Here is a 27,252-nt window from a genome sequence, read left to right as displayed (position 1 = left end):
TGTGTATAGAAGTGTTATCTAGTATGCTGTTGTATGAAGAAGTAGGTGGCCTGGACGGGATAAGGGTGTGTAGAAATGCACCATCAGTCTCACATCTCCTTTTTTGCTGATGATTCCATAATCCTTGTGAAAGCTGATTTGACAAATGCAAATTCCATACGATAGGTGTTGGATACCTATTGTGCAATCTCAAGACAATTAATTAGTGAGGCGAAGTCAAGCATTTTTTCAGTCCAAACACATATGCTAGTGTATGAGCTGATATTTGTGGCATTTTGAATACTAATACAGAGGCACTCTCTGATAACTACATCAGCTTGCCAGCCCTTGTGAGTGCATACCGTAGTGACTGCTTTATGCACTTCAAAGAGAGTGTGCCAACGCCTTAATGGATGGAAAGCGAAGCAATTATCTATGGGAGGAAATGAGATCCTATTGAAGACTGTAGCTCAATCCATCCCAGATTATGCCATGTCAGTGTTTAAAATCCCAAAAGAAGTTTGTAAAAGGATTACTGATGTTATGTCACAATTTTGGTGGGGATATGATGATTCAGGTAGCAAAATGTATTGGTTTGCTTGGTGGAAAATGTGCTTCCCCAAAAATGAAGGAGGCATGAGCTTTTGGGACCTTCACTCTTTTAACTTGGCAATGTTGGCAAAGCAATGTTGGAGATTATTGGCGGACCCTAACTCCCTCTATGCTAGGGTTTTGAAAGCTAAGGATTTCTCTAATGGCGATCTTCTCAGTGCGGGACCTAAGAATGGATCCTCGTTTACATGGCAGAGCCTAGTAGTATTCAAACTTTCAAGAGAGGGTGGCGAGTTGGCAATGGAAATAACATCAAGATTTGGGATGACTCCTGGATCCCTTCTGGCCCAAACCAAAATGTTATATCTTAAAGGGGTGTTGTGACTATCACAAAGGTAATTGACTGAATTGACCCAAGTAGTGGACAATGGGATGAATATTTATCCTGAAAATCCCCTTGAATTATAATGCTTTTGAAGACTTTGTGTCTTGGCACCACTTCAGGACTGGTTTATTCTTGGTAAAATCAGCATATGATGTGGAGTGGACGCATCAGTTTGGTAGTTACATAAATGCCACACAAGGATCTTGATCAACTAATCATATTTGAAAGAGATTATGGCAGTTGAAGGTCCCTAGCAAGGTTAAAAAAAATGTTAGTGAGCGCTGAGAACTTCCATACCAGCAAAATGTGTGCTCACTGACCGCCATGTTGGAACCAATGGACAATGCCTGTGTTGTGAACAAGGGGCTGAGGACATAAAACACCTATTGTTCCAGTGCAATTTTGCTTGTGATGTATGGCAAGCTCAGGGACTGCAAAATATCATAACGAAGGTGATGGCTGTTGACAGGACTAGGTCGGCTGTTCTTGAACATTTATTGTGCATGCCCTCACGATGCTTAATTTTTCTCAAGTGTGTGTAATTGCCTGATAGTATATTTGGTGGATGCGGAGGTAGCGAGTCCAAGGCGAGCGAGTTTCGCCGCCGGGGCGGGCTGTGATGTCTATTCTGGGTATTTCGACGAACAACACGAAGGCAGTGACAATCATGATGCACGACAGAGTGGGCCGCTAGAAACCTCTGCTTCCTAATTAGGTAAAACTTAATGTTGATGTAGCTTTTCGGAAAGATGAGGAGAGTGGACCTATAGGAGCGATAATCAGAGATGATAGTGGTAATTTAAAAATTACGGTTTACTGTACTTTCCTGCCTCATATCTCCTTAGTGGCAATGGCTAAAGTGTAGGCGATGCACCAAGAGCTTACTCTAGGAAATTGGCTGCAACAATATCTTGGTGGAGTCAGATTCGATGGAGACTGTTGAAGTGTGTGCGGGCCAAGATCATCTTTGGAGTGAGGCGGCTTCCATTTACGCCGCTCGTTTGAGTCTCTCAGAGTTAATGGGGAAGGTCTTCTTTTTGCATTGTCCGGGTAAGGTAAATGGTATGGCTCGTGATATTGCTAGGTTTGGTTACTCTAATCAATCTTTTTGTAACTGGGTCGATGAATCCCTAGTTTTATTTTGAGTATACTTATGGATGATGTAACTATTATTTGAGATTAATAAATCTAGTCATAATGGCATTCCCTAAAAAAAGAAGCAGTCTTCAGTTCGATCAACGAGGGTGCGTTTGGTTGCCTAAATTTGCTCCAATAGGACTATGTAGATGCGTATAATCTTGAAAAGAGTTTTGTTTGGTTGCTTGCATCACTGTTACAGTCTGGCATGACGGGTGCAAATATACGATATGATTCTGGACCGAGAGTGAAGCTCGATTAAGCTTTACTCCGTAGTGTGGCGTGGCATATGCTCATGCAGCGGATGTAGGCCTTTGCATATGCTCATATAGGTAGGTTCACTTATCAGTGTCATAAAATTATCTCCACACGAGTAAACAACTACAATCTCAATTCTTGCATCCACTCATACAAACTCTGATTTGATTAACAAAATAGAAACTCAGCTTAACCTATCCAAACATATACAACCAATCAAATACTCTTATTTTCAATAAATACAACTTTGATCAGCTTGTTTCCACTTAAACAAATTATAAAATGTAGCTCTACAAAACAAACCCACTCTGAGATAATCATATTTTGCATCAGCTGACGCAAGGAAGAGAAAGTACTCAAATAATCAAGGCTTGAGAAAACAAAAAACTTTGCCGAAGAAAATATCGCAAAACTAGTCATCCAACTTGAGGAAAGCATTCTGGTTCACGCACAATGGCTTGAGGATTGATGAACTGATTGTAGTTTAGCTAGCAATTCAGCAGTCGAATCGGGGTTACGAATTACTCGCAAGTTTTGAATCTTGACCGATCTTCCTTGCAGTTCATCGGGCACGGGCCACACGCGCCATGCACTGTAGCCGGCCGTTCTGAACGTGTCAGGGGATCGGCTGCACATCGCCAGCGCGTGCAGATGCAATGGCAGTACGATCCTGCTCTCTGCACACCCTGCCGGCGGAATCGCGATGAACACCCTGCCGGCCGGCCTCCCGTGGCCGCGCAGGGAGGAAGCAGAACAGCTTTTTCTTTCCCTCGTGTACGTTCCTCGTCTGCTCCATTGTCTAGGCCTCTGTTCGGAATAAGGTACGAATGGAATCAGGAGGATTACCATCACGAGTTACTTTAAGTTTCAGCTTTTGGCCTCAAAGAAACCAATAGTTATCTATCCAGGCATTGGAAATTTTTTAGCATTATTCATGAAGCCAGAACAACACAAGCTTTTCCGCATACTATCTAGCATCACTGATCATTTTTTTAAAGGGGCAATTTCTCATATGTTATCAGTAAAATTCATAAATCTCTAATATACCATCGTATGCCTATAGCACGTGAGGTTATCTTAGTTACTGACATGTGAGGTCTAAAAATATATTAAGAATTTAAATTTTAGCTAGTAGTACGTGAGAAATTATATATTTTTTAAGGACAAGATCGGATAGCATGAATTTTTTTCCCCTCCAAAACCGATCCGTAACCATATCATATCCACACAAAACGACACCATGTTAAGCTAGACAGGTCACATCGAGCAAGAACCAAACTTCAAAAGGGTTGGCGCCTTATGCTTTTGGCACACACACGGAAAGGGCAAAAGCCAAAGGCGCCTCACTTTTATTCAGCCTAGTTTTTTTGTTTAACAAGACTGCAAGAGACTGGACTTGTATTGACAGCGAAGTTCCACCGCCCTGCTCTTGTCATGAAGCTGGGTTTTCTGAATATTCCTAAACAAGAAAGCGAAATGACATTTTTTAGCAACAAACTGTTCAGCGTAATTATACATCAACATGTACCTTTCATAAAGTCAGATAATCACCGTAAAAATCATGGACCTTACCAAGTCGTTGCTAACTTCCTAAGTTATCTATATTATGTTTAACTTTTCACTCATTGATATTTTGTTTGCTGGCACTTCTAAATGTGTTTTAACATAGTTTTTTTAATCGTTGAATTATGTTTAATCTTTCATGGACCGTACGAATTATGTTTGTTGGCACTTCAAAATATGTTTTAACATAGTTATTTTTATTATTTAATGTCCATTCTCCTTCATCAACTACTACTTTTCACATAACCGAATCTCTCCTCCATTCTATGTCACACACTTCCTTCCCCTATCTCTATTGGCATCTAGCCCCTTCTTCCTCATCCATAGCGAGTCTTAGCCATCGGATTTGGTACCCATATCCAGCCTTGGCGGGTGAACCTAAACCCTAGCCGACGAGCCTCTATCTTAACATGATGTTGCCATCGAAGAGGAAAAAAACCACGAAAATATTTTTGTGGAACACCAATATAACTCACGTTATCACGTGCACACACTCACACAATTCCTTTATGGTGCCGTTTAGTCACCTATAAATTTATTTTGAAGTTACTATGTAGGTTAGACTATAGTTGTGCCGTCTTCATCTAAAAAAGAATATACTTGCGCCGTGTTATTTTGAAGAAAAAAGAAAGCATGGGGCCCAAAGAATCTGACATCGTCAGTCAATTGTTAGCACTTGTTTTGAAGCTTAACAGTGCATTTGTAGAAACTGTTTTAATAAAAGTTTATACATATGAGATATTTAAAAATGAGACTTTAATTAATTAAGTCAATTATCTGAAACGTTCCAAGACGCCAAGACACTCTGTTTTCCCGTTGCAATCAGGAGAATAGATTAAAAGAAATCACCCGAAATTGGGCTGTCTGACTTCGCCTCCAGAATGATAAGATGGGAGCAATTTCTTAATCAGATTGCAATCCGCTTTGTTATGTCACTATGTGCGGGATAACTGGTGGATAAGTAGCGTCTTGTGGCTCTTAACGCACTACTATATATGTATAGATTCTAGGTCTTCATGCAGCTAAGCTATACGTATAAATCTAAGAACAAATTGCAGTTTGTTTTATGCGTGAGCACTGTTTTTCCGGGGGATGCTGGGTGCATGTAGTTTATGCCAGCGGTGGATCCACCGGGGCAGAAGAAGAAGAGAGGAGGAGGAAGAAGAGAAAAAATAGGAGGTGAGAGAGGAGGAAGAGGAAAGAGATCTCTCCTAATTTTTTATTCGGAGGAAGAGAAAAGAGATCTCTCCTTGTTTTTTATTCGGATTCCGCCACTGATTTATACTACTACGTACATACAAATTATATGTGTTTTGTGAAGCGTCATCAAGTAGGTTCGCTAGTTTTTGTTTTCCTCTGTATCATTTTTTTCTCAAGGATGACTTGAGCTGATGATTGAGCTGTACACTCGTATTTCGTCAGTGTTCCAAAGAATAAATGGTAGGTGAGGGACAAATACAAATGGTATGGTTAGTTACTCGTACTTGAAGAACCTGAACCTCACGAGGAGATATACCCCAACTATGCATCACTGAGGACGCATTGGATATTTGTTACTACAATTATGTGGTTGTTCAAAATTTGAATTTCAATCGCGCGGTATGATCATTTCAAACTAGAAAGATGGCCCATGTTAATAGCGTGGCTAGTCTCGTGCAATATTTTATCACGATAAAATTTGATTAAAGATTAGTCTCTTTAGCTTTTTTTTTACAAAGCTAGTGTTATTTAGTTACAAAACACATAAAATTAGAAGAAGAGATAAAAATTATGTTAGTGTAAGAGAAAATTATTTATGCTCTAAACTTATACTCGAATTGTATACATATATTAGTTTGGTTCATATATGTTTTGATCAATTACTAAAATCGTGCGTCAGGTGTAGGCAATCTAATCAAAATTAGAATAAATTTATCTTTTTTGCGTGTTGTGTCTTGCATGTGCCTGCTTGCTGTGACAACTTTGAGCTACATGATGCTTCTTAATCTATCTTAGTAAGGATTTTGAATTTTTTTCATTATTTTTTTTATAATGAATTTTATCTATTGATCAATTATATTTTACATGGGCTCTTTATTTAAGTATTTGATTTTTATAATATTTTGATTTTTTTCTAAGACTATATTTAATACGCATCCTTCATTTTTCTATTTTAACCCTAATTTCAATTATTATTAATTTTATTTTATCCAATGAGGGGTTTAGATCTTTTTTTATTGACCTAATAATTTCATGAACCTTAAGAGTAAACGTGGCGGTTCCTTGTAACACTCAAATAATGATACACTTCCTCCGTTTAAAAATAGTATGCATATTTTTTGACTTCTTTCAAGTTAGATTTTGACTAAGATTTTCTCACAAAATATATCATTTATAGCTACAAAACCTATATAGCGTGAAATCATTTTGAATTGTGAACCTAGTTGTATGATTTTTATACACTAGATATTCTTATAATTTAATTAAATATTAGTTTAAATACACAAAGCTTAACTTTAAAAAATACATATATTATTTCTGAACCGAGGGGTAATAGATTGTGTCAACTACTCATATTATTTTAGAGGATGAAAATTTTGTTGACCCGGCGAAGTTCACGGCCCACTCTTCTATGATGCAGTAGTGTTTCATAGCCCATTCTCGAATTCGGCCCATTGGACATCTCAGCCCAAATCCATCTCAAGTCACAACGCAGGCGAGAACAAACGGCTCGCGGGGCCGCAGCCACAGCAGGCGAGCGAAGGATTCGACCGTTGCGTCCTCCGCCCAAATCTTAAAAGAGTCTCCGATCCCAGATCCCCTCCCAATTCCAAACTCGCCTCGTCCGGCGCTCCCCCACCCGTGCAGCCATGGCGATCGCCACCGAGTCGCGCGGCAGCGAGGACAAGGTATGCTGCTCGGTCTCCTCCCCCTCCTCCCTCCTCCTCCACGGTCGGATCCGTCAGCGGCCCCCGCAGGGGATTTCGGTGCGCCGTAGTGGTGGATTCGTGGGATTTGGCGAGCGATTAACGCGTTGGTAGCCCTAGAGTGTCTGGCCGTTACCGCGTTCGTGGTCGAATTGCTGGGGGTTTAGTCTCTGTTCTTGCTGATCTACGGGGAGTTTCCTCTCTTTCCCCCCTTTTCATGGGTCATGTAGCTCGTTGACGCGACAGGGTCAAGGAGACATTTCTTATATTTTGTAATATTTAGTGGATATATTATGAAACCGTCGCTTTAGTTGTTCCCTGCTGTCCATTTTTTTTCGATGTTTTTGGTGGCCTAATGGTTACGGCTTGATCTCCATTCTTGCAAGCACTTGTGCCCCCCTCTTCTTGGGAAGCTAGAGATTGCGTACCGGGTTCAATGAAGTGAATAAAGCCATCAATTTTTGGCCATATATATCTATGGTTTATGAGATCCTTCTATTAGTATTTTACGGCTTAATTTTGTTCTCGGTCTGGCTAGCCCTAAATTTCGCTCCATTTGGGGGGATTTTCCTGTGTTTAGAGGGTTAATAAAGAAGGATTCATGACTATTTCGTCTTCTACTGATGGTTTGTTTGGTTCAAAATTGCACCTTCAGGGTTCTGTAGTGGTTGCATGTTTGATATATGGGGTATAAACTTCAGGGTTCTAATGGAACGATAATGATGCCTTTTGCAGGCTTCACCACACGCAAATGAAGAGAAGCGGTGGGTACTGTCTGATTTTGAGGTTGGGAAGCCACTTGGGAGGGGCAAGTTTGGCCATGTTTACCTGGCCAGAGAAAAGAGGGTAAATAAGATGCTTAAGCTTTCTTCTGTTTACTTGGCACTGATTAATTCAATATCATGACTTGGGTAAAAGATTTGCTGCACTGAGATTCCTGGGAGCTGATTAGCTCAGTATTGTAATATGTTGATACCTACTACTGTAACTAATGGTGTAATCAGAGCTCAGATCTACTAGTTCTAGTAATTATGGTTGTGTTACACCTTTTTGGTTTATAAGCACGAAATACATATTTATCTACATGTTTTTCTCATCTAAGTTAAGAAGCTTAATATATTGCCACCATGAAATAATTAATGGAGAAACTGACTCCCAACTTTTGTGAGTTTAGTTTATGACATAGTTCGTTGTAGAAATTCTTTTGCTGTGTAGTAAGATCAATAGTAAACTGACTCCCAACTTTTGTGAGCCTAGCGGACATGTTCCGTACAACCATTTCATTATGTCGTGTTATATTTCCCCTTAGAGATGACATGATAGTATGTACCATGAACATGAATCTGTACTGTTCATGTGGCCCTAACTGGATCAACAGTAAACATGTTGAATGTGAACACTGGAAACCTAGAATGCATGTTTAAAAATGCTCTCCTATTTATGCTTTATCTAATCATCCCAGTGAGCATCTAGGGCTTACAGTATTTCTTCCTATGAAAACAGAGTAATCAGATTGTGGCTTTGAAAGTTCTTTTCAAGAGCCAACTGAAACAATCTCAGGTGGAACATCAGCTTCGCCGTGAAGTAGAGATACAGAGTCACCTCCGTCATCCCAATATTCTACGCCTGTATGGGTACTTCTATGATCAGGTAAAAACATACACAACTCTAATAGTATAGAGTTATCGTTGCTTCATTTATACACCAGTTTTCCTCATCATTTGTTTGTCATAACAAATTCGCAGACCCGTGTTTACTTAATCTTGGAATATGCTGCTAAGGGAGAACTGTACAAGGAGTTGACGAGGTGCAAGCATTTCTCTGAACGACGTTCAGCGACTGTAAGTTGATGCTCCACACGTGTACTTGGTGAATTTTTCTGCAGCCCATTTTTATTCCACTAAAGTAGTAACAGAGATTTCCTGTTTTTTAGTACATTGCTTCACTGGCGAGAGCACTCATCTATCTTCATGGGAAGCATGTAATCCATAGAGACATTAAACCAGAGAATCTTTTAATTGGGACCCAGGTACTTACATTGTGTCTTTTTGGTCTTGCTGATCTGGGACTTGTATGCTTTCAGGTACTTACATTGTTATACTTACATTGTTATATGTTTCCATTGAACAGGGAGAGCTCAAAATTGCAGACTTTGGCTGGTCTGTCCACACCTTCAATCGTAGACGGACAATGTGCGGAACTCTAGATTACCTGCCACCTGAAATGGGTACTTTGCTAACTATTTACTTCCATTTTCTCAACTGATTTTCTAATGGTCTAGCTGCTTTCCTTGGCTCTAAAACCTGTTGTGATTTGTCCAGTCGAGAAGACAGAACATGACTACCACGTCGACATCTGGAGCTTGGGTATACTGTGTTATGAGTTCCTTTATGGGGTCCCGCCTTTTGAAGCCAAAGAACATTCTGAGACATATCGAAGGTAACTCACAACTCTGAATCTCAGTATGCAGTGATTTTGTCACTAAGTCGTCCATATGTGCCTCTCTTAATCCAATGTTTTCCCTCCGGTTTCGCGCCACCACTCTCTCTTAATCCTATTTTTTCTGACTTTTGAGCTGAAAAGCACTGCAATGATCACCACAGCTACGGACGCTTTTAGATCCATGGTCGTTCTATCTATATTTAGCAGTTTTGCACAATTCCATAAATTAACTGATCAAAGCATATGTTTAGCATAGTGATGATAATCACCTTCTATCCGCATGGTTGAAAATCCCCAACTATTTGTATGCGGTTCCTTAGCCTTCTCGATTCCGACTTCCAGGCAACTGCTGTTTCTGAAACTGTCTTATTTACTTGCATACAGGATAGTGAAAGTCGACCTGAAGTTTCCGTTGAAACCATTCGTTTCTCCTGCCGCAAAGGACCTAATTTCACAAGTAAGAGGTTTCTGTCTCGATTTGCTATCTCAATGGAGACCAGAAATGGTTGTTCAGAATTCAGATAGACATACCCTCGCTGGACCTCACCAAATGTTTTCGTGCAGATGCTCGTAAAGAACTCAGCGCACCGGCTTCCTCTTCACAAGGTACTCGAGCACCCATGGATTGTTCAGAATGCCGACCCCTCCGGCGTGTACAGAGGGTAGGGCACGGCGAAATACTTCCTCACTCTCCACAATGCGAGGGGAGTTTTGATTCTTTTCACTGATGTTATGGCTTCGGCCCTGCGCCCAAATTGCCCGCCCCGAGCTGTATCTTGTAGCGCTATGTGTATGTGTGCGTGCGCGCGTGATCTATACACGGCAATGCCCTGTAGTACTAATGTAGAATTTCTTACTACTGGTCTATAATTCTGAGCCTCGGAATACCTATCTGAAACTTGAACATTTGATGTGCCCATTTCATCTTTTTGTCTCTTTTTTTCTTCTTTTGGAGATGATGCCCATGATATCGATCAAACTCAGCATGATTCATGTAGAAAGCTAGAATTATACTTGTGATCCGTATTCCTCACTACCACGAACACAATTGAGCTTACTACAATGAAGCATATTATTATGAATGCTCACAGTAAATTCGATTCTATCGTAGTAATTTCTCTACAACGCCAGCACCAAAAACAAAATCAAAAGACAAGGTGAAAATCATCTAGTTACATGCGTAAGACTGTTCTTGCGTATTCTTGTGCCTCTCACACTGCTGCGGCCGACCCATTGCATTTGGACGAGTTCTTCACTGGCGAGCTCTCACCTTTCAGGAGCTGCGTGTTGTGCAGGTGATGGTCGTCGTCGTCGTGCTTCATGTTCTCGACGTCCTCGTGGCTCAGGAAGCAGGGCTGGTTCGTCGAGCACAGCACCCTCGCCCACATCCGGTCGGTGATCACCACCTTGTTCTGCTTCTCGGTGATTCTCTGCAGAGAATTTCAGGCTATCAGCATAAGGTGGTGTGGTGTTCAGGAACTGAACAGAAGGCCATGGACTCACATAGAATGGGATGTAAGCATGTCTGCCGTTGACCGGCGCAACGGTGAAGCCAGTGTACCCTGCCATGGCGCCATGGAGGGCGCTGTGTGCTAGCAGGGTGCAGTAGACGTTATCAGATGCATTTGACTTGACAGCACGGATCATGTACGTCGGGTCGATGTACTTGAGAGTTACGGGGAAGTTGGGCTTCTTCTTGAAGTGATCCTGCGTGACAAAGTAAGGTAATAATTCAGTATGGATCGGTATTGGAGTAAGATCAGGACACGCTAATATTGTCCCAGGCAATAATTCAGTATTGCAGTAAGATCAGGATACACTAATATTGTCCCAGGCTTCCAGCTAAGGAGAGCATTGTTTGTCCCCACATTGACAAGGAAATGAAGCTTTGGACCAGAAATCTAACCTTTATCTTCTGGGATAGCCAAAGGCCAACATCTAGAAGCAGCTTATTTCCAGAAGCATCTTTAGTGTCCACGAAATTCATACTTTTCGCGATGAGATCCTGTCCAGCACCCTCAGCCACCACAATGACCATGTGACCGTTGTCCTTGAGGCGCCTCTCGATAAACTCCAGAAGTCCTCCCTTTCCTTCTAGAAAGAATGGTGATTCTGGGATTAAGCAACAGTCCTAAGATAACAAGTAGAATGAAGTGGTCAGTCATTTGATTCAAAATTTACTGCTTTGTTGATTAATGTAGTGAACTGACAAATCAATAAGAGCATACCACATCACGACTGGCTAGAGTAGCATACATTGCAATAAACCCTGCATCAGTAGAATTCAAAGCTCTTTAGTTATTTAAAATCACATTACTTCAAAATATGGAGGAACAGATATCAGTACATGATGTTGTTGCAAGTTGGTGAAAAACATACCACTGTTGCGACCCATTAGCTTCACAACACCAATGCCATTCTCTGCACTCTCAGCCTCTACGTGAGCAGCATTGATGGCCCTCTGGGCCTCCTCCACGGCAGTGTCAAACCCAAACGACTTGTCAATCACCTGGTAAATAATTCGACGTCAAAATTATACCAGCCATAATGAATGGTTGCTATTGTATACAAATGCAGGGGCACTAGATAGAAGAAATTACCGCAATGTCATTGTCGATGGTCTTTGGGATCCCGACAACAGAACATTTCAGGCCCCGTCTGCGGACTTCCTGGAATCAAGTTTCAAAAAAATTCCGTCATACAATGCATATGGCATCTGATAAACAATTCCCAGCACCATCAGTATATATGTATCACCTCATAAATTACAGAAGAGCCTTTCTGAGTACCATCGCCTCCAATAATGTAAACCTGGTTAATACGACGGTCCTGAAGACAATCAACAATTTTGGCAGTGTCATGCCCTCCTCTTGAAGTTCCGAGGACAGTCCCGCCTCTCTTATGGATGTCATTCACCGATTTCGGTGTCAACGGAACAGTATTTTTAGAATAAAATCCCTTGTACCCACCCTGCACATTGCACATTCATAATTAGTCCAGAAAACGAAACAAGACTGACATAACAACATCATGTGGCCAGGTGGCAATGGGAAATGTTTATCATTGTTGCCACTATCAATAGTTGCAATCTTAGATAATTTTGTATTTAAATAGTTTCAGAAACGCTTCAAATTCTGTAATCTAAAAATAAGTTTGAAGCAATTCGGGTTGACTAGTAAACATTGTTAGCATCGTAACGAAGCAATAAGCCGTGCCTAAAACCCTAAACAGGAGCATTGTAAGTTACACAGGCGAAACAATAAAAATGTTTTCACAAGACGAACACTCTAAAACTCCTCACCTCTATGCCAACAACGCTGGTGACGCCGTACATATCATACAACCCACAAACAAGCTCGCGGATGACCGTGTTGAGCCCGGGGCAGAGCCCCCCGCAGGTGACAATGGCTGCGTTCACCTCATCAGACTGGAAGTACACCCGCTGCCGTGGCCCGGCACGCCGGAAGTGGGTGCCCCTCGCACTGGTCTTATGAACAACAATCTGCAAACAGTGATGTCACAAGATTAGCCCCAAGCAAAATCATCCTGCACAGCGTTCAATTCATTGTTTGCCCAAAAATATAGAGGTCTCACCTTTTGCGTGACGGTGTCGTCTGTGTTGACGAAGTACTGCCTGAGAACACATGGGATGGGAGGAAAGGTCAGGTCAGCTTCGGAACATCCGTGTCTGGATGGATATGAATCAAATTTGAATGGAACTAAAATGGAAGCAAGAAATGGACAGAATTCTTACTTGACGACCGAATACGCCGGGTTGCCTTGGAGGGGATTTGGGTATGTCTGCACATCACCAACAAAAATAAGCAATCAGTGAGCATATCGCCCAAACAAATTAAAAAACTTTATATGCTGTTCTAGAGATCGATTCCCCCCTGCAACAGACTTTATCGGACCAGCTAATCGCTTTTACCACAACATCGATATGCAACAACTCAAAATCTGAACTAAATCAGACATGCCCTGAGCAAAAAGAGGCGGCAAAATCCGATCTTTACCAGGAAAACTCACACAAAACGCACCGAAAAAGCCAAGAACTTTCCAGTCCACACCGATAACTAACCGTCGGTAAACCAACCGACCCAACGTGAGACTGAAACACCGACAACCATGGGGGCTCTCGCACGCACCGGGAGCTCGGGCAGGTAGTCCGTGAGGTGTGGCACGTCCTCGAGCACGTACCCCGCGTCGCCGCCCAGCAGCTTCTTCTTCACCGCCCACTTACCCGCCGGCGCCGGAGACGCCTTCGCGGCGGCGGCGGCGGCGAGGGGGTCCTTCAGGTCAAGGAGCTTCTTCTTCTCCGGAGACGCCAAGGGCGTAGGAGCGACGCCGACGGTTTCCATGGCAGAGGGCCCGTCGATAAGCACGAAGCAGCGACTCTTGTCCGCGATCAGGAACTTCAATTCAATCGCGAGGCTAACTATTTTTTCTGCGACTAATCTGAGGCTGTTCTTGGCGTCTGGGGCAGCCGCGGGACTTTATAATCGGGTCGGGCGGGGGTTAGCGCCTCGCGCTGCGCCACCGTTATGCGTCGCTTTTGACGACGGCGACGGAGGACGACGACGGGGGTGCAGAAGAGAAGGTTCGCGGGTTGGAAGAGGGGCTGAGGTTTCCGTTTATTTGCGGTTCTGCCATTCCGTAGTGGTTTGGAGCGGAAGAAATTAAGCAATGCTCAATTGGAATATTTCCCAAGACATTAGTCGGCGTGAAAGTTTTTTTTCTTTTCCATATTTCTATCGGGGTTAGGGTTGATTAGTAGATGATGTGGAAGATGAAATGACATGACATATAGTAACATCGATCGATTTTTCTGATGATAAAAGTGCACATATATTTTTTAGAGTAATATAGGTGCATAGATATGGTAGACTTGAGACAATGTGGCATGTCTTGAACAAGCATTTTTTGGGTTGGGCAATGAGCAACGAGCCCGAAACGAACCAGACTCGGTCTGAGAGTTACTTTTATTTACTGTTACAAGGTAAAATATTTTGGCGGCTCTGTCCAATCTTAGAGTAATAATCTCAAATCCGTCAGTCTAACCGGCTAAAAAGGAAGGATATTTTGGAAAATGCAAAATTGTATAAGCTTGTGCACACGTAGTTATCTCAGCCAACCATTCTTACCATTTGATACTCATATATCCGTTAATTATCTTATCTACACAATGTTTTTTCATCTACTTCTCCAATATAAATTTCAAATTAAAAAAATAATCTTAATAAGTCACATGTGCGTATGTACACGTAAAAATTTCACTTACAGATATTTTTTCCAACCCAGCTCGAGGTCGGCCTAGCTCGGAAAATTCGGTTCTAGTACGAAAGGGTGATGGTATCCAGACCTTGCTCAAACTTTATGCTAAATTAAGTATCAAACACAAATAATCCGCTTGTTCGATATGGTCTAGTCTAAGCCAAAGCTTAGATTACAAAGTACTCGGTACCAACTTTGACGAGCTAACACCATTAGAACCCGGTCCTGTGCTCATCGTTTCTCTTTGGTTTAATCACGGATTAGAAGATGGTACTCGGGTTCTGATTATTTTCAATTTCACAAACCAGGGGCATAAATGGGAAGGCTGCAAACATGCGGGACCCACACCCTGGAGCCACCAAGTTGGAAAGAGAAGGGCAAAATGGTTGGTACCTATTGTAGCATCAAATAGGTGATCATAAAAATGGTAGAAATATTTTTTCTCGATATAGGAAAAACTTTAAGGCCCTGTTTAGATTTTGGGATAGGAGAGGTGGGAATGGGGTCTCAAAATTCAATTCTAATTATTTTTTTCTACTTTCTATCTTAACCCTTCATTCATTTCTCTTTCCATATCTCACCTCTCTTTTTTCAATTAACAAACGCCACCTAAGAGTGAAGAAATATTAAGTTTCTAGAGCACATAATGGTACAGGTTTAGCAACGGTTACAAGACGATGCAAGGCATGCAACTACGACCGTTTCTTTTCCTCTCTTCTCTCCTCCTCTCTCTCTCTCTCTCTGCGTCTTCTCGTCCATTCACTCGTTGATTTCGACCTTCTGGATCAGCCACTTTGCATAAATGTTTTCCTTTAATTACTTTTCGTTTTGAGGCTGCAATTGGCTGGGCATAAATAAGGAGAGATTATTGGTGTTGCTTTACAGATGACGCGTGGATGCTTGGCTCTGTGCAGCATGCCCATGGACGTCACAGGCTTCCTGACTTCATAATGCATTTCTTTCCCCTTCTCTTTTCAATACAATCACATTCGGAGACAACCTCTTCTTTAGGATATACAACTAATACAAAATTATAGTTCTGGAATATGTAAAAAAAGAGTGAATAAAAAATCGATATCCTGGTTCCCAAGACGCTGGGGGAACTAGTGATGGTTCCTTAATTTTGCCAAACGGGGAAAAGGCTCAAAGTGGAATAATTTGGTTGGTTTTGAAAATGCCGTCAAAATTTTGCACAGCAAGAACATTGTTTTTGACGGATATTTGACCCCAATTTTCTTAGATGTATTTGACCGTAATTAATAGGTAGTGCTAGTATAGTTTGTAATTGAGATGTATCCTTCGTTGCCCCTTCTCCAATCCACGCCGGGTTGTGAACTGTGATTGAGCGCAGGCAACTATATACGTCTAGAACACCTTGAGCACCACAAGCCATATATAATTACACATATTACCATACTAATAGTACTTTTATGGCTAAAATTTAAAATTAAACAACATACGTGACCGTATTTATCGAAATAAATAATATGTCATCGTATTTATATTTTTAGCATCCATATTCGACACATTATTTATCGAAAATTAACTTTCGGTACACTGTACGCCGAAAAAACACGAATCCGACCATATTCGACCCACGAGGTTTAAAATATAGTACTATAGCTCATATTCGGTACCTCATATGCCGAAATCATGTGTATTCAGCACACGAGTTGCCAAATATGCCAAATATGGCACATGAGGATACTGACATAAAATGATAGCATCAAAGTGCCCCGCAGCTGGTACATACCATATTCGGCACACGAGGTGCTAAATACGGCGCTGTAGCCCATATTCGACACCTCATGTGCTGAATACACCTAATTTTTGGCATATGAGGTGCCGAATACATGTTCGACACCTCGTGTGCCGAATATGGCCGGACCCGTGTTTTTTCGACGTACGGTGTACCGAAAGTCAGTTTTTGGTAAATGAGATGTCGAGTATGGATGCTAAAATTGTAATTACGATGATATGTTATCTATTTCAGTAAATATGATCACGTATGTTGTCTAATTTTGGATTTTGCTCCACTTTATTTATGGATTTGTTCGGATCTCTTTCGCGAACAAAAAACACGGACCCGGCTATATTCGGTACATGAGATACCGAATATGCATATTCGGCACTTCATATGTCAAAAATCAGGTGTATTCAGCAAATGAAGTGCCGAATATGGCATGTACCGGATGCGGCCACTTTGATGCTGTCATTTTATGTCGGGATCTTCATGTGCCATATTCGGCATATTCGGCACCTCGTGTGCTGAATACACCTGATTTTTGACATATAAGGTGCCAAATATGAGCTATATTGTCATATTCTGCACCTCGTGTCCGAATATGGCTGGACCTATATTTTTTTCGGTGTACGGTGTACCGAAAGTCGGTTTTCGATAAATGATGTGCCGAACATGGATGCTAAAATTATAAATACGACGATATATTATCTATTTCAACAAATAAGATCACGTATATTGTCTAATTTTAAATTTTAGCCATAAAAGTGCTATTAGTATGGTAATGTGTGTAACTATATATGGCTTGGTGCTCAAGGTATTCTAGACGTATATAGTTGCCAGCGCTCAATCACAGTTCACAACCCGGCGTGGATTGGAGACGGGGCAACGAAGGATACATCTCAACTACAAACTATACTAGCACTACCTATTAATTACGGTCAAATACATCTAAGAAAATTGGGGTCAAATATCCGTCAAAAACAATGTTCTTGCTGTGCAAAATTTTGACGGCATTTTCAAAACCAACCAAATTATTCCACTTTGAGCCTTTTCCCCGTTTGGCAAAAATTAAGGAACCATCACTAGTTCCCCCAGCGTCTTGGGAACCAGGATATCAATTTTTTATTCTTTCTCTTTTTACATATTCCAGAACTATAATTTTGTATTAGTTGTATATCCTAAAGAAGAGGTTGTCTCCGAATGTGATTGTATTGAAAAGAGAAGGGGAAAGAAATGCATTATGAAGTCAGGAAGCCTGTGACGTCCATGGGCATGCTGCACAGAGCCAAGCATCCACGCGTCATCTGTAAAGCAACACCAATAATCTCTCCTTATTTATGCCCAGCCAATTGCAGCCTCAAAACGAAAAGTAATTAAAGGAAAACATTTATGCAAAGTGGCTGATCCAGAAGGTCAAAATCAACGAGTGGATGGACAAGAAGACGCACAGAAAGAGGAGGAGGAGAGAAGAGAGAGGAAAAGAAACGGTCGTAGTTGCATCGTCTTGTCACCGTTGCTAAACCTGTACCATCATGTGCTCTAGAAACTTGACATTTCTTCACTCTTAGGTGGCGTTTGTTAATGGAAAAAAGAGAGGTGAGATGTGAAAAGAGAAATGAATGAAGGGTTAAGATAGAAAGTAGAAAAAATAATAATTAGAATTGAATTTTGAGACCTCATTTCCACCTCTCCAATCCCAAAATCTAAACAGGGCCTTAAAGTTTTTCCTATTTCGAGAAGAAATATTTTTTACCATTTTTATGATCATCTATTTGATGCTACAATAGGTACCAACCTCGTGTGCCGAATATGGTCGGATCCGTGTTTTTCGGCGTACGGTGTAACGAAAGTCAGTTTTCGGTAAATGAGATGTCGAATATGGATGCTACAATTGTAATTATGATGATATGTTATCTGTTTCGGCAAATACGATCGCATATGTTATTTAATTTTGAATTTTGCTCCATTTTGTTCGTGAATTTGTACGGATCTCTTTCGCAAACATCGTAGGGGACATCGTTGGTTAAGTGGCGGGGGAAAGCTACTCCTCGATGGGCTATAGTATTCGGCACATGAGGTCCACTTTCATCATGTACACAATGAGTATGCTACTCCTCGATCAACATCGTAGGGGACATCGTTGGTTAAGTGGCGGGGGAAAGCTAGTTCTTTCTAAAAGCAAAGGGGACGAAAGTTTGTTAGACATGATGGGAAAAGGTATGAAATAATTAGGTTAAGGTTGCGGATCACTTAGCCTTGGCTTCGAAGACACACTGCTTTTTCCCCATTTATGCCAGATAGTTGGTCCACAACCTTACTTATATGTTATGCGGCAACGTAAAATGAGCATCTATTAGAGTCGATCATTTCCAAGATCTAATTCTAGTTTCTTATTATGTAGCGGAAATGCCTCACATGATCTTTTAGTAGTGTGGCACAAGCTTTGGGTGAGTTGGATAGCTGGAATAATCTTACCGATGCTGCACAAGCTTCGGAACGATACACTGAACACAAATAAAATCTCAAACTTTAAAAAGTAGAAGCAAGTACATCCTTAATGGCCTCTATTCCTAATGTGGGTAAGATTAGGAACATGACTTTTTGGGTCATATTAAGCAGGTTGTGTGGAGAGAGGGATGGAGAGGCCCATCGCCTACCCCCCCTTCCGGAGAGGCAGCCGGGTCGAAGCCACAAAAATGGCAACCAAAACAATGACCCCTACCGGCTACCCCTACATATGAAATGAATTTGTATCCATAAAGATAAAGAAAGCTTTCTTGTAGTGGAACTTGAATTTATTTTATCGATGCAAATTGGATGTGGATAGAAGGGTACATTCTTTTATTTTAGATAGAAGAAATGTTTCTTCTATCTAAAATAAAAGCTCGATATGCATATTTATCAATTGATCTCTGTGTCCTACTAGTTTGCTAAGTAGCTCACTCTACTGAGGGTTAGATCTCAATAATAAGTTGTTGTTTCCAGAAGTACCTCCACACTAAGATGAACCTCACCAAATGCTCTTTTGGTCCATCTTTTAGGTGAAATTTAGGCAATATGTATCCCGCTAGGTGTGGCTCATAGTCAATCTCTTTGGTATCTGATACTACACCGTTGCTTAATCCCTTAAGTAGTGTTTGATTCTCGGAATTGAGCCTGGAATCAAGGTGCACGTGTCGCAGAGAGGCGAGTGAGGCTCCGGATGCGCTCGGAATCCTCCTGCGATAAGATATAGTATATTCAGTCGTTTGGATGTCATTTGGAAATAGAAAAGGAATTGGCGACCGATTTTCACAGAATTGGAGACCACCTAATATGAGACCCTCACGATTCAAAGCCTTAGGGGTATGAATAGGTCTGAATCAAAGCCATAAAATGCCTCCTCAACCTCGTCTCATCTCCTTAGTTCCTCCTCCGAGAGACCAAGACTCTGAATCAGGCTTTGGCGTTTCTTCCCTTCCTCCGGTGTCCCCCTAGCTAGCTCCCCCTGCCGTACTCTGACGACCCCTCTGATCTCTAGCGGCATCCCGCTGGCAACTTCTCCCTTGTCATCGAGCCTCATCTTCCTCAATGTTGTCATCGAGCCTCATCTTCTTTAATGCCTCCACCGCCGTCCGTCGAGCCACATGCAGTGGAAGTCACTTCCGTTGAGCATGAGATTCTGCCCTTGATGACTACCCTCCACTTCAGCATCCAGATCTGTCATGGGCGTCAGCTCTAATGCGACCTCATCGGCACCCCCTCGACCCCTTGCCTGTGATACATAGAACATACCAATGACCTTGCCTGTGACTCCTAGACCTCACCAGCGACTTCTTTTCCCTCTGTCCTTGTTGAAATCCCTTTCTTCTCCAATGCTAGCAAGCTCTATCTTCACCAACGAACCCGAATCTGGAGCTCCCTAAGGCCACCGTCAAGCTCCAACTCCACCAGGCGTGTGAAGCCAAGCCAATTTAACTTCTTTTGCACCCAAACATGATTTGAATTTTGCTACTGATTTGATTTCTATTATGTGATTTCTTCGGCAACCAAACACAATAATTAGTATTAGAGAGCAATGCAATTCCTCCTTGGATTTGCATTGGAGCTCCAATGCAATTCATCCAAGCCGATTCAAACATCAAAATAGAGTCTTAGTGGATCAGTTGGATTCCTACTCTAAATAATAGGTATGCATCAGTTTGAGTTCGAGATTGAAAAGTCCTCTCAAGTTGACTATTTTTGGATAAATGGGTCATGTGGGCATAAAGTTGTGCTTTGTATCCTCGCCAAATCAAGGATTTGGAGTTCATTGCAAAAGATATCTGAATAAAAAGATAGATCTATCCATCTTTCCCGATATTAAAAAAGAATTGATTTCACTTTCATGAAACCTTTGATCCAAAGAACTGTCCTTACCCCCTCCCTCCCTGGTTCCACAGAGATCTCTATGTACTTGTCTAGTCCAAGACAACTCTTTTCTTTCTAGTACTTCAAAAGTAGCTGATTCAACTTCAACCATGCAGATTAAGCGGTAGTCATTCAATTTTATTTATAGTTAGTAAAAAATTTATCGATTTTTCTAACAAAAATCCTAGTAATCAATAATCATTCTTGAATTCCAAAATTTCCCATCGAATTGGAAAATAAAAAAGGTTGTCTTTCTTCGTTGCTTGTTCATTCACTCAAGAATTTCTACTCTGAGTTTCATTTCCCTTTTCCATTATAAAGCTTAGTCTGAAAGACAACCGTAAAATTTAAAGGTTATTGCAATATACAGAGCTGTGATGTGATCCAATCCCACACTACCACGTGAGGCTAGAGTACGTCATTAACAATATTGCCCTCACTATGTTAGTATGTCTGGTGCTGGTTGGATCACTTGCACTAAGTTTATAGAACTGTTGGTGTAGAATTGAGTAACATCTTACCAACATGGATCCGTCAAGTATATTTGTCATTTTTTTCAGCGATGCGCGGCTTGTTTACAAGCAAACAAACAAAGGTTTGACTGACAATCTTGGGGATCACTGTCCAAATAATTTACGAGCAAATCGACAAAGAACTACCATCCGAACCATATGGATTCAAAGTAGCAACGAAGAACTAACCCTAAATTACAGAAAAGTAAAGACAAATCGAAAATAGATTCAATAGATGCGATTTATTGATGGATATGTAATCAGCCTCCACACTTCAACTATTTATAGGGGGTATGATCTTGACCCGAGGGAATCGAAGTAGGACTATATTCCAACTCTAAACATGCCCTGTTCAGACAAAATCGCGAAAGAGATCCGAACAATCCACGAATCTACTTCGATTCGGTTTCGGAATGAACACTAGATGGTCCGGTGATAACAAACTCTAGAACACCGGACCATCCGATGAGTTCACTCGATCGAAACTCTAAAACTCGGTCTTACACATACTGGATATTCCGACGTCACATTTATACTCACCGGAGTATGTCACCAGACCAATATTTGCAGAGAGCAACTTTTGACAAGAGAGCACAACTACCCTCACGTGTACACCAGACACACTCACCGGACTAATATTTGCAGAGAACAAATTTTTTGCAAAGTTTTCTTTTTGAACGCACCGGATGATCCGCCAATCATTAAAGACCTCACCGGACAATTTTCACTAGAGAATATTTCTTCGGCTAAAAAATATTCTTCTTCTCACCGGATAGTCCGGTGATACCTTGGAATCTCCACCATACTATTTTTTACAGAGAGCAAATTTTCGGTGCAAATTAACCTTCTACATACCGGATAGTTTTCATCGGATCATTCACCGGACTATTTTATACATAGAGCATATTTTACTATATCAAATTCGAACTATAAGCACCAAATAGTCCGACGATAACACGGTATTCATCACCGGACTATTCAATGTATAAAAAAAAATCTGATTATGCCATTTTTTGCCACCAACAAGAACGATCCCTTGCACATTGAGTAAGAAAATGTAAACCGGGGCTTCAAAATGTCCTCACGTGAGCTCAAATTGCACGTACATAGATAGGAGGAGTTCTCGGCTGGGACTTGAAAACTATCTTCGGACGATGTATTCGTACGCCCGATGCATATCGATCAAAAGTAAAGCCGCTAACAAGGACGAGAGGAGACTTATGGCGCTGCCCACATGACACCCACACGGGGAACAAGCTTTAGCTTCAATAATCCTATATTAGATATGTTTAATAGAGTTTTAGCTTTAAAAATTTTTAGCTCTAAAAATTTTTAGAGCTAGAACTGTAAATAGATTAAGTGTCTATTTGAGACATCTTATTCTTATTTTGAATTAAAAACAAATATTTAAATTATTTTATTTTATTCTATAAATTTTAAATTTTGTATAGATTTCGGAGTTGGAGTTTTGCTAAACAAAATCTTAATCGTCGTAGCGGAGACGTGGAGTGGATTGGATACGATGGAGGCGCTTTAAAAAACCACGGGCACTGGAAGTATTTTATCAAGCGACTGTGTGCGATACGTCTTGGCTTCCTCAACCGCTCACCAGCTTCGATCATGCTAAAACTTTATTTGCTTCCTCCAAAGGAAATAAAAAACTTAATCTTATTCTCTTTTCTTTTCGTAAACAAGAACAACTTTAAATTAACAAACAGCCCACTCAATATACAAGGTCGAGTGTATTTGCTGATCGATCGATCTGTGGCCAAAACCAGGGGCCCGTCGCTTGATAACATCTCACAAGGTTTGTGATAAGCTTATTCCCAGATGATAGGCTCAGCTGACTACCAGTGGTTTTGGGGTGTCATGATCTTGCAGGTGCATCATTCCTTCGCAGATGCTTCTTATACCTCATCCTGATTGGATGAGAGACTAGGTTGGGGTTGATTATTGTAAGATGGGACTAATATTCTTCTTTGTTTTGTCCAAGTCCATCTCCTTGGGTTGCATTTTTAGGTGTTGTTTATTTACTCATGTAGTACCATCACATTTGCATGATAATTAGGAAAGTTCATCAAAAAATCAGCAAGCCTCTTATTCACCCCTCCTTTATTAGTCGCTTTTCTCGGTCCTTCATAAAACTATCTTTAATTATATCGATGAGGAATTCAATTTCATTTTTTGATCCAAGAGCGCTATGCTAGTATTTCGGTATCAAGACACCCAAGAAATTTTGGTTAAAAAATAAACCCAAGAAATCTAACAAGTGCTTGGAAAATTAAATTCCCAAACTCTGATAGAATTTACTCATGTTATTCACAGTTTGAATTAATTGCGTGTATATTGGAGGAGATAAAAATACTCCATACCAAATGAAGGAGCAAAAAACAACTTGCAAATGCCTGCTTTAATTAGTAACTGGTGATGCTTGCATTAGGTTTTAGTTTACAGGTACCACCCATGCATCACACACTGGCTACCTCCATCTGCCTCGCATTGATCTCTATCCACTGGTGACAGTTGAAAGTTTGATCTGTGTATAAACTATAAACTGCATGATGTATCAATCAGTGATGCACATGAAAATTACGTCCATCCATAGCACTTAAATAAGATGTGCTTAAACAATCATAGTCATCAAAGAGCATTTTGCGTCATAGCAAAACGCTTAATTGCTACTCTTTCCAGCAATGTTTACACTTGCTCTTCAAGTTGGCTCTATCAAATGATGCAAGCATTTACAATTTTTTTACGTCAAGAGATCAAGATGTTATGATGGGAGCGTTTGATGGTTATAAGTAATTCATGCTTGCTAATAGAAGTCGGCATTTACATTAGGTCCACTCACTCGGTAAGAGATCAATTTATACTAGAAATTATGTTCAAAAAATAATTTTAGTAGAAATATGAGAAGATCACATATTTTGAACGGCTGAATGTAGGTATCAAAGTTAAATTCTTCATATTTCTCTCTCCAGGGAAAAAAAATCCAAATATTTGTTTGAGTTGATTCGTGTTATGAAAGGACGATGACATTGCTTTGTTCTCGATTTCATTCATTACATCAGTAGGATTGGTCGAGGCAAAAGCGAATACGAAGTCCTTTTCTTAAAAAAGGTGAAGAAACAGGTAGTGGAAGGCGACGCCGTCCCCTATAGTGGCCGGTGCCCAACGATGCATCGACTAGAAAATAGAGAACCGCATTCGGCATTCGTAATCGACCACTCCGTACAAAATCATCGAATCCACCCTGCTCCGTTTTATTCGTACGCTACACTTAGGGAGTAATGGATCTTATATAAAGGCTGAATGGAGTTATATTTATTAAAAAGAAAGTATTTAGTTTGTTAGATAAATTGAGTTAAAATTTTGTTTAGTTGATTAAATATGAAATTATATGAGCGGATGTAAAAGTTGATATTATGATTAGTTGCTTGTATGAAGGTGATTTTGTGATACTGATAAGTGAGCCTGCCTGCAGGAGGTTGCATCTACCGGGTCAGGCTGTGGGTAATCAAACACACTTTTCTCTGAGATTATGAGTGTGCTTGGTTGCTCGGTATACGGAGGCTGAGCGGAGTCCTATTTGTTAAAAAAAAATATTTGATTGGTTGTATCTATCACGACAGGCTGAGCTGAGTTTTTAGTTGGTGTTGGTTGACTGAATCTGAGGCCGTATAACTGGATGGAAGAATTGAGATTGTGATTGGTTGCTCACACAAAGATGATTTTGTGACACTGACGACTGGGCTCGCTTGCATGCATCCGCTAGGCTAGGCTGCAGAGGGAAGCTCAAATCCTCCTAGACCAGACTACGATCGTACATTTACATCCGTCAGATCAAATTGCAACAGTGCATGAGGTTAACCAAATACGTTTCTCCTTAAAATTATATGCAAAATTATATGTATCAACTGAACCAAGTTACTATAATAGAAACAACCAATCAGACTATATATATCCAATCAGACTATATATATCAATCAAACCAGATTCCTCCCATATAGAGAAAAATTTAGAATACAAAATAATTTAGATGTAAGCATCAGGTCGATTGTTGATGATGACTATTTTAGTAGTTTATGGAGCTCATATTGAACGAGGAGAACAATCCGCTCTGAAACTGGATGGAGACCGGTAGCTCAAATGCTACCCTAAAGCTTGATGAGAAGGATATAGACAAAGATATACCTATGTCTACTCACCTGGTGACAGATACAGTGAACCCATATGATTTGCAACAATAGACTAGGGAATGTACACTAGCACAACAGACTACTAAAGTGGTAGGTGACACACATGAAAAAGAGGAAGAAGCAAATTGTGCATCCAAAGAAGAGCAAGAAAATTAAGGGTAAGAGCAAAAGACAAGTGACAAGCGATGAGAGCACGGATAGTGCCTTAAAAGCCTAACTTACCAAGAGTCTAATGACAACAGCTTAAAGACAGATAGCGATAACGGTTAGGAAGGTGGAGCTCCTCCATGCCCATCCTCTACCGTTGTTCCCATGCAATTCATTGGTAAGAGTTAGTTTTTTCATGCCACACAGGATCAGGACCATGATGCCCCATCCTCACAAAGGCATGTTATACATGGTGGCCATGATGGATCATAAAATAGTGAGTGCTATTCCAACAATTATGGCATGAAGAGTAGTTCTGGATCGTATCCGTACCACTATCCTATCCTCGATGCTCAGTCAGAACCTCTTATTTAGTGGGTCTATGAGCAGTAAGATCCTGAGTTTTATACCACGTTACAAGGACAATAGCCAACCACTTTTGTATGCACGGCAAACTTGGGCAGAGTTTAAGATAAAGTTACTATCTACACGATAGATAATGCTCATGTCCACCAAGGAATATAATCCAGTCGAATTTAATCACTCCATCCTCGTTAAAAGCTGGTGGTACTGAAAGTAATGATAATTTATTTTCTTATCATATCACAAGGGCGCGGCTCTGTATGGAACAGACTATGTCGAGCCAAGAGTATTATTTTGAAAAAAGGTCGAACTCATTTCTACAACTACTTTATTTACATGCTATGGTATTATACTAATTTTTTTTCATCTCATAGGTTATGCGTGGTATGGATACTATGCAAATTACATTTTAAGAATTGATCATCACTTTGGTAAGTATCGGTGGATGGCATATGATTGTGTTTCTAGATTTTGAATGGATAATTCGACATATTTATTAAGTTGAGGTGCTACTTATGTAATATATGCATATATTCGATGAAATAATTATATGGTCATAATCGTATTGCTATTAGTATCTATTTGTTTCCTTAAAAATATCCAAAATATAGCAGAAGACATGCTAATTTTTTTCCTGATTAAACAAAACATAGCAAATCTCATACCATATTTTTCCTTTTTTTTTTGATTTTTTGTGATTTTCCTTGAACTTCGTCAAAAATTCAAACAATCCGATCGGTTACCGTTGTAATGCGGTCAATTTTTGACCGATTTGTTCGAATTTATGTCAATTCAGTAATCGTTAAAATCGACTGATAAATCGTAAAATACGGTCGGTAACCGGTGTAAACCAACCGGTTACCAATTCAACGATTTGATAGAAACTCTCACTGAATTTATAAATTTAACCAAATAAATTTATCTAAATTCTCGCTGAATTTGCCTGGTTTTCACGATAACTATGATTTTCTGATAACCACCGGCGGCCGGTTTTTGAGCACCTTTGTATTTGTGAACCTTTCCGCTGGCCTGTGGCCATGAAAGAAAGCTTTGACTCTTGGCGTCGAAAGAGAGAAAGAAAGCGAGCAGGCAGACCTGAGAATTGAAAAACAAATGGGATGGGGCTCTTGGCGCTTCCCGTCCTTGGGCAGGCTACCAGTAGAAGACGAGCTACCAAGTTGCTTCCCAGCGTCCGCTCGCCCCTTCCAGCAGTCAAGCCAAAAGCCCCCTATGTCATGGTTAGAAAGAAGCACCCCATTTTTGTACTGGCAGCAAACCTTACCAACGTCAAAACTAAACAGCGAATGGAAGGCCATAGACCATAGCAATTTGTTTCCAACGCAAATCAAGCAAAATTTCACTGTCATGCAGAATCTTTGTTCATGTGCTTCGACATTCTTGT

At 40.7% G+C, this 27,252-nt stretch overlaps 2 protein-coding genes across 2 annotated transcripts; one reads left to right on the top strand and one right to left on the bottom strand.

Moving 5' to 3' along the window:
• The first annotated feature begins 6,599 nt into the window (after nucleotides 1-6,599).
• LOC133911905 (serine/threonine-protein kinase Aurora-2) lies at nucleotides 6,600-10,146 on the top strand. Its single transcript, XM_062354415.1, has 9 exons — nucleotides 6,600-6,762; nucleotides 7,516-7,626; nucleotides 8,284-8,430; nucleotides 8,526-8,621; nucleotides 8,714-8,809; nucleotides 8,911-9,007; nucleotides 9,102-9,219; nucleotides 9,607-9,679; nucleotides 9,787-10,146. The coding sequence occupies exons 1-9, from the start codon at nucleotides 6,724-6,726 to the stop codon at nucleotides 9,886-9,888; spliced, it is 879 nt and encodes a 292-aa protein (XP_062210399.1). The 5' UTR covers nucleotides 6,600-6,723; the 3' UTR covers nucleotides 9,889-10,146.
• Nucleotides 10,147-10,192: 46 nt separating this feature from the next.
• LOC133911831 (ATP-dependent 6-phosphofructokinase 6-like) lies at nucleotides 10,193-13,759 on the bottom strand. Its single transcript, XM_062354295.1, has 11 exons — nucleotides 13,371-13,759; nucleotides 12,977-13,023; nucleotides 12,817-12,856; nucleotides 12,524-12,724; nucleotides 11,980-12,192; nucleotides 11,823-11,891; nucleotides 11,602-11,731; nucleotides 11,451-11,491; nucleotides 11,129-11,353; nucleotides 10,726-10,929; nucleotides 10,193-10,652 (listed from the first exon to the last, which is right to left on the bottom strand). Exons 1-11 carry the CDS (start codon nucleotides 13,581-13,583, stop codon nucleotides 10,434-10,436), a joined length of 1,602 nt encoding a protein of 533 aa, XP_062210279.1. The 5' UTR covers nucleotides 13,584-13,759; the 3' UTR covers nucleotides 10,193-10,433.
• Between the last annotated feature and the right edge of the window lie 13,493 nt (nucleotides 13,760-27,252).

Source organism: Phragmites australis, chromosome 1 (genome assembly GCF_958298935.1).
Source record: "Phragmites australis chromosome 1, lpPhrAust1.1, whole genome shotgun sequence".
Classification (NCBI taxonomy): domain Eukaryota; kingdom Viridiplantae; phylum Streptophyta; class Magnoliopsida; order Poales; family Poaceae; genus Phragmites; species Phragmites australis.
Note: the sequence above shows the minus strand (reverse complement) of the source record. Positions and strands in the feature narration are given on the sequence as shown.

What these genes read in the sequence shown, in the direction of transcription:
- LOC133911905 (XM_062354415.1), top strand. Translation starts at nt 6,724, where the DNA reads ATGGCGATCGCCACCGAGTCGCGCGGCAGCGAGGACAAG. An exon ending in CTGAACGACGTTCAGCGACT is followed by an intron (nt 8,622 to 8,713) that starts GTAAGTTGATGC and finishes CCTGTTTTTTAG; the next exon opens with TACATTGCTTCACTGGCGAG. An exon ending in TTACCTGCCACCTGAAATGG is followed by an intron (nt 9,008 to 9,101) that starts GTACTTTGCTAA and finishes TGATTTGTCCAG; the next exon opens with TCGAGAAGACAGAACATGAC.
- LOC133911831 (XM_062354295.1), bottom strand. Translation starts at nt 13,583, where the DNA reads ATGGAAACCGTCGGCGTCGCTCCTACGCCCTTGGCGTCTCCGGAGAAG. An exon ending in GCTCTTCTGTAATTTATGAG is followed by an intron (nt 11,892 to 11,979) that starts GTGATACATATA and finishes ACTTGATTCCAG; the next exon opens with GAAGTCCGCAGACGGGGCCT. An exon ending in ATGCTTACATCCCATTCTAT is followed by an intron (nt 10,653 to 10,725) that starts GTGAGTCCATGG and finishes AATTCTCTGCAG; the next exon opens with AGAATCACCGAGAAGCAGAA.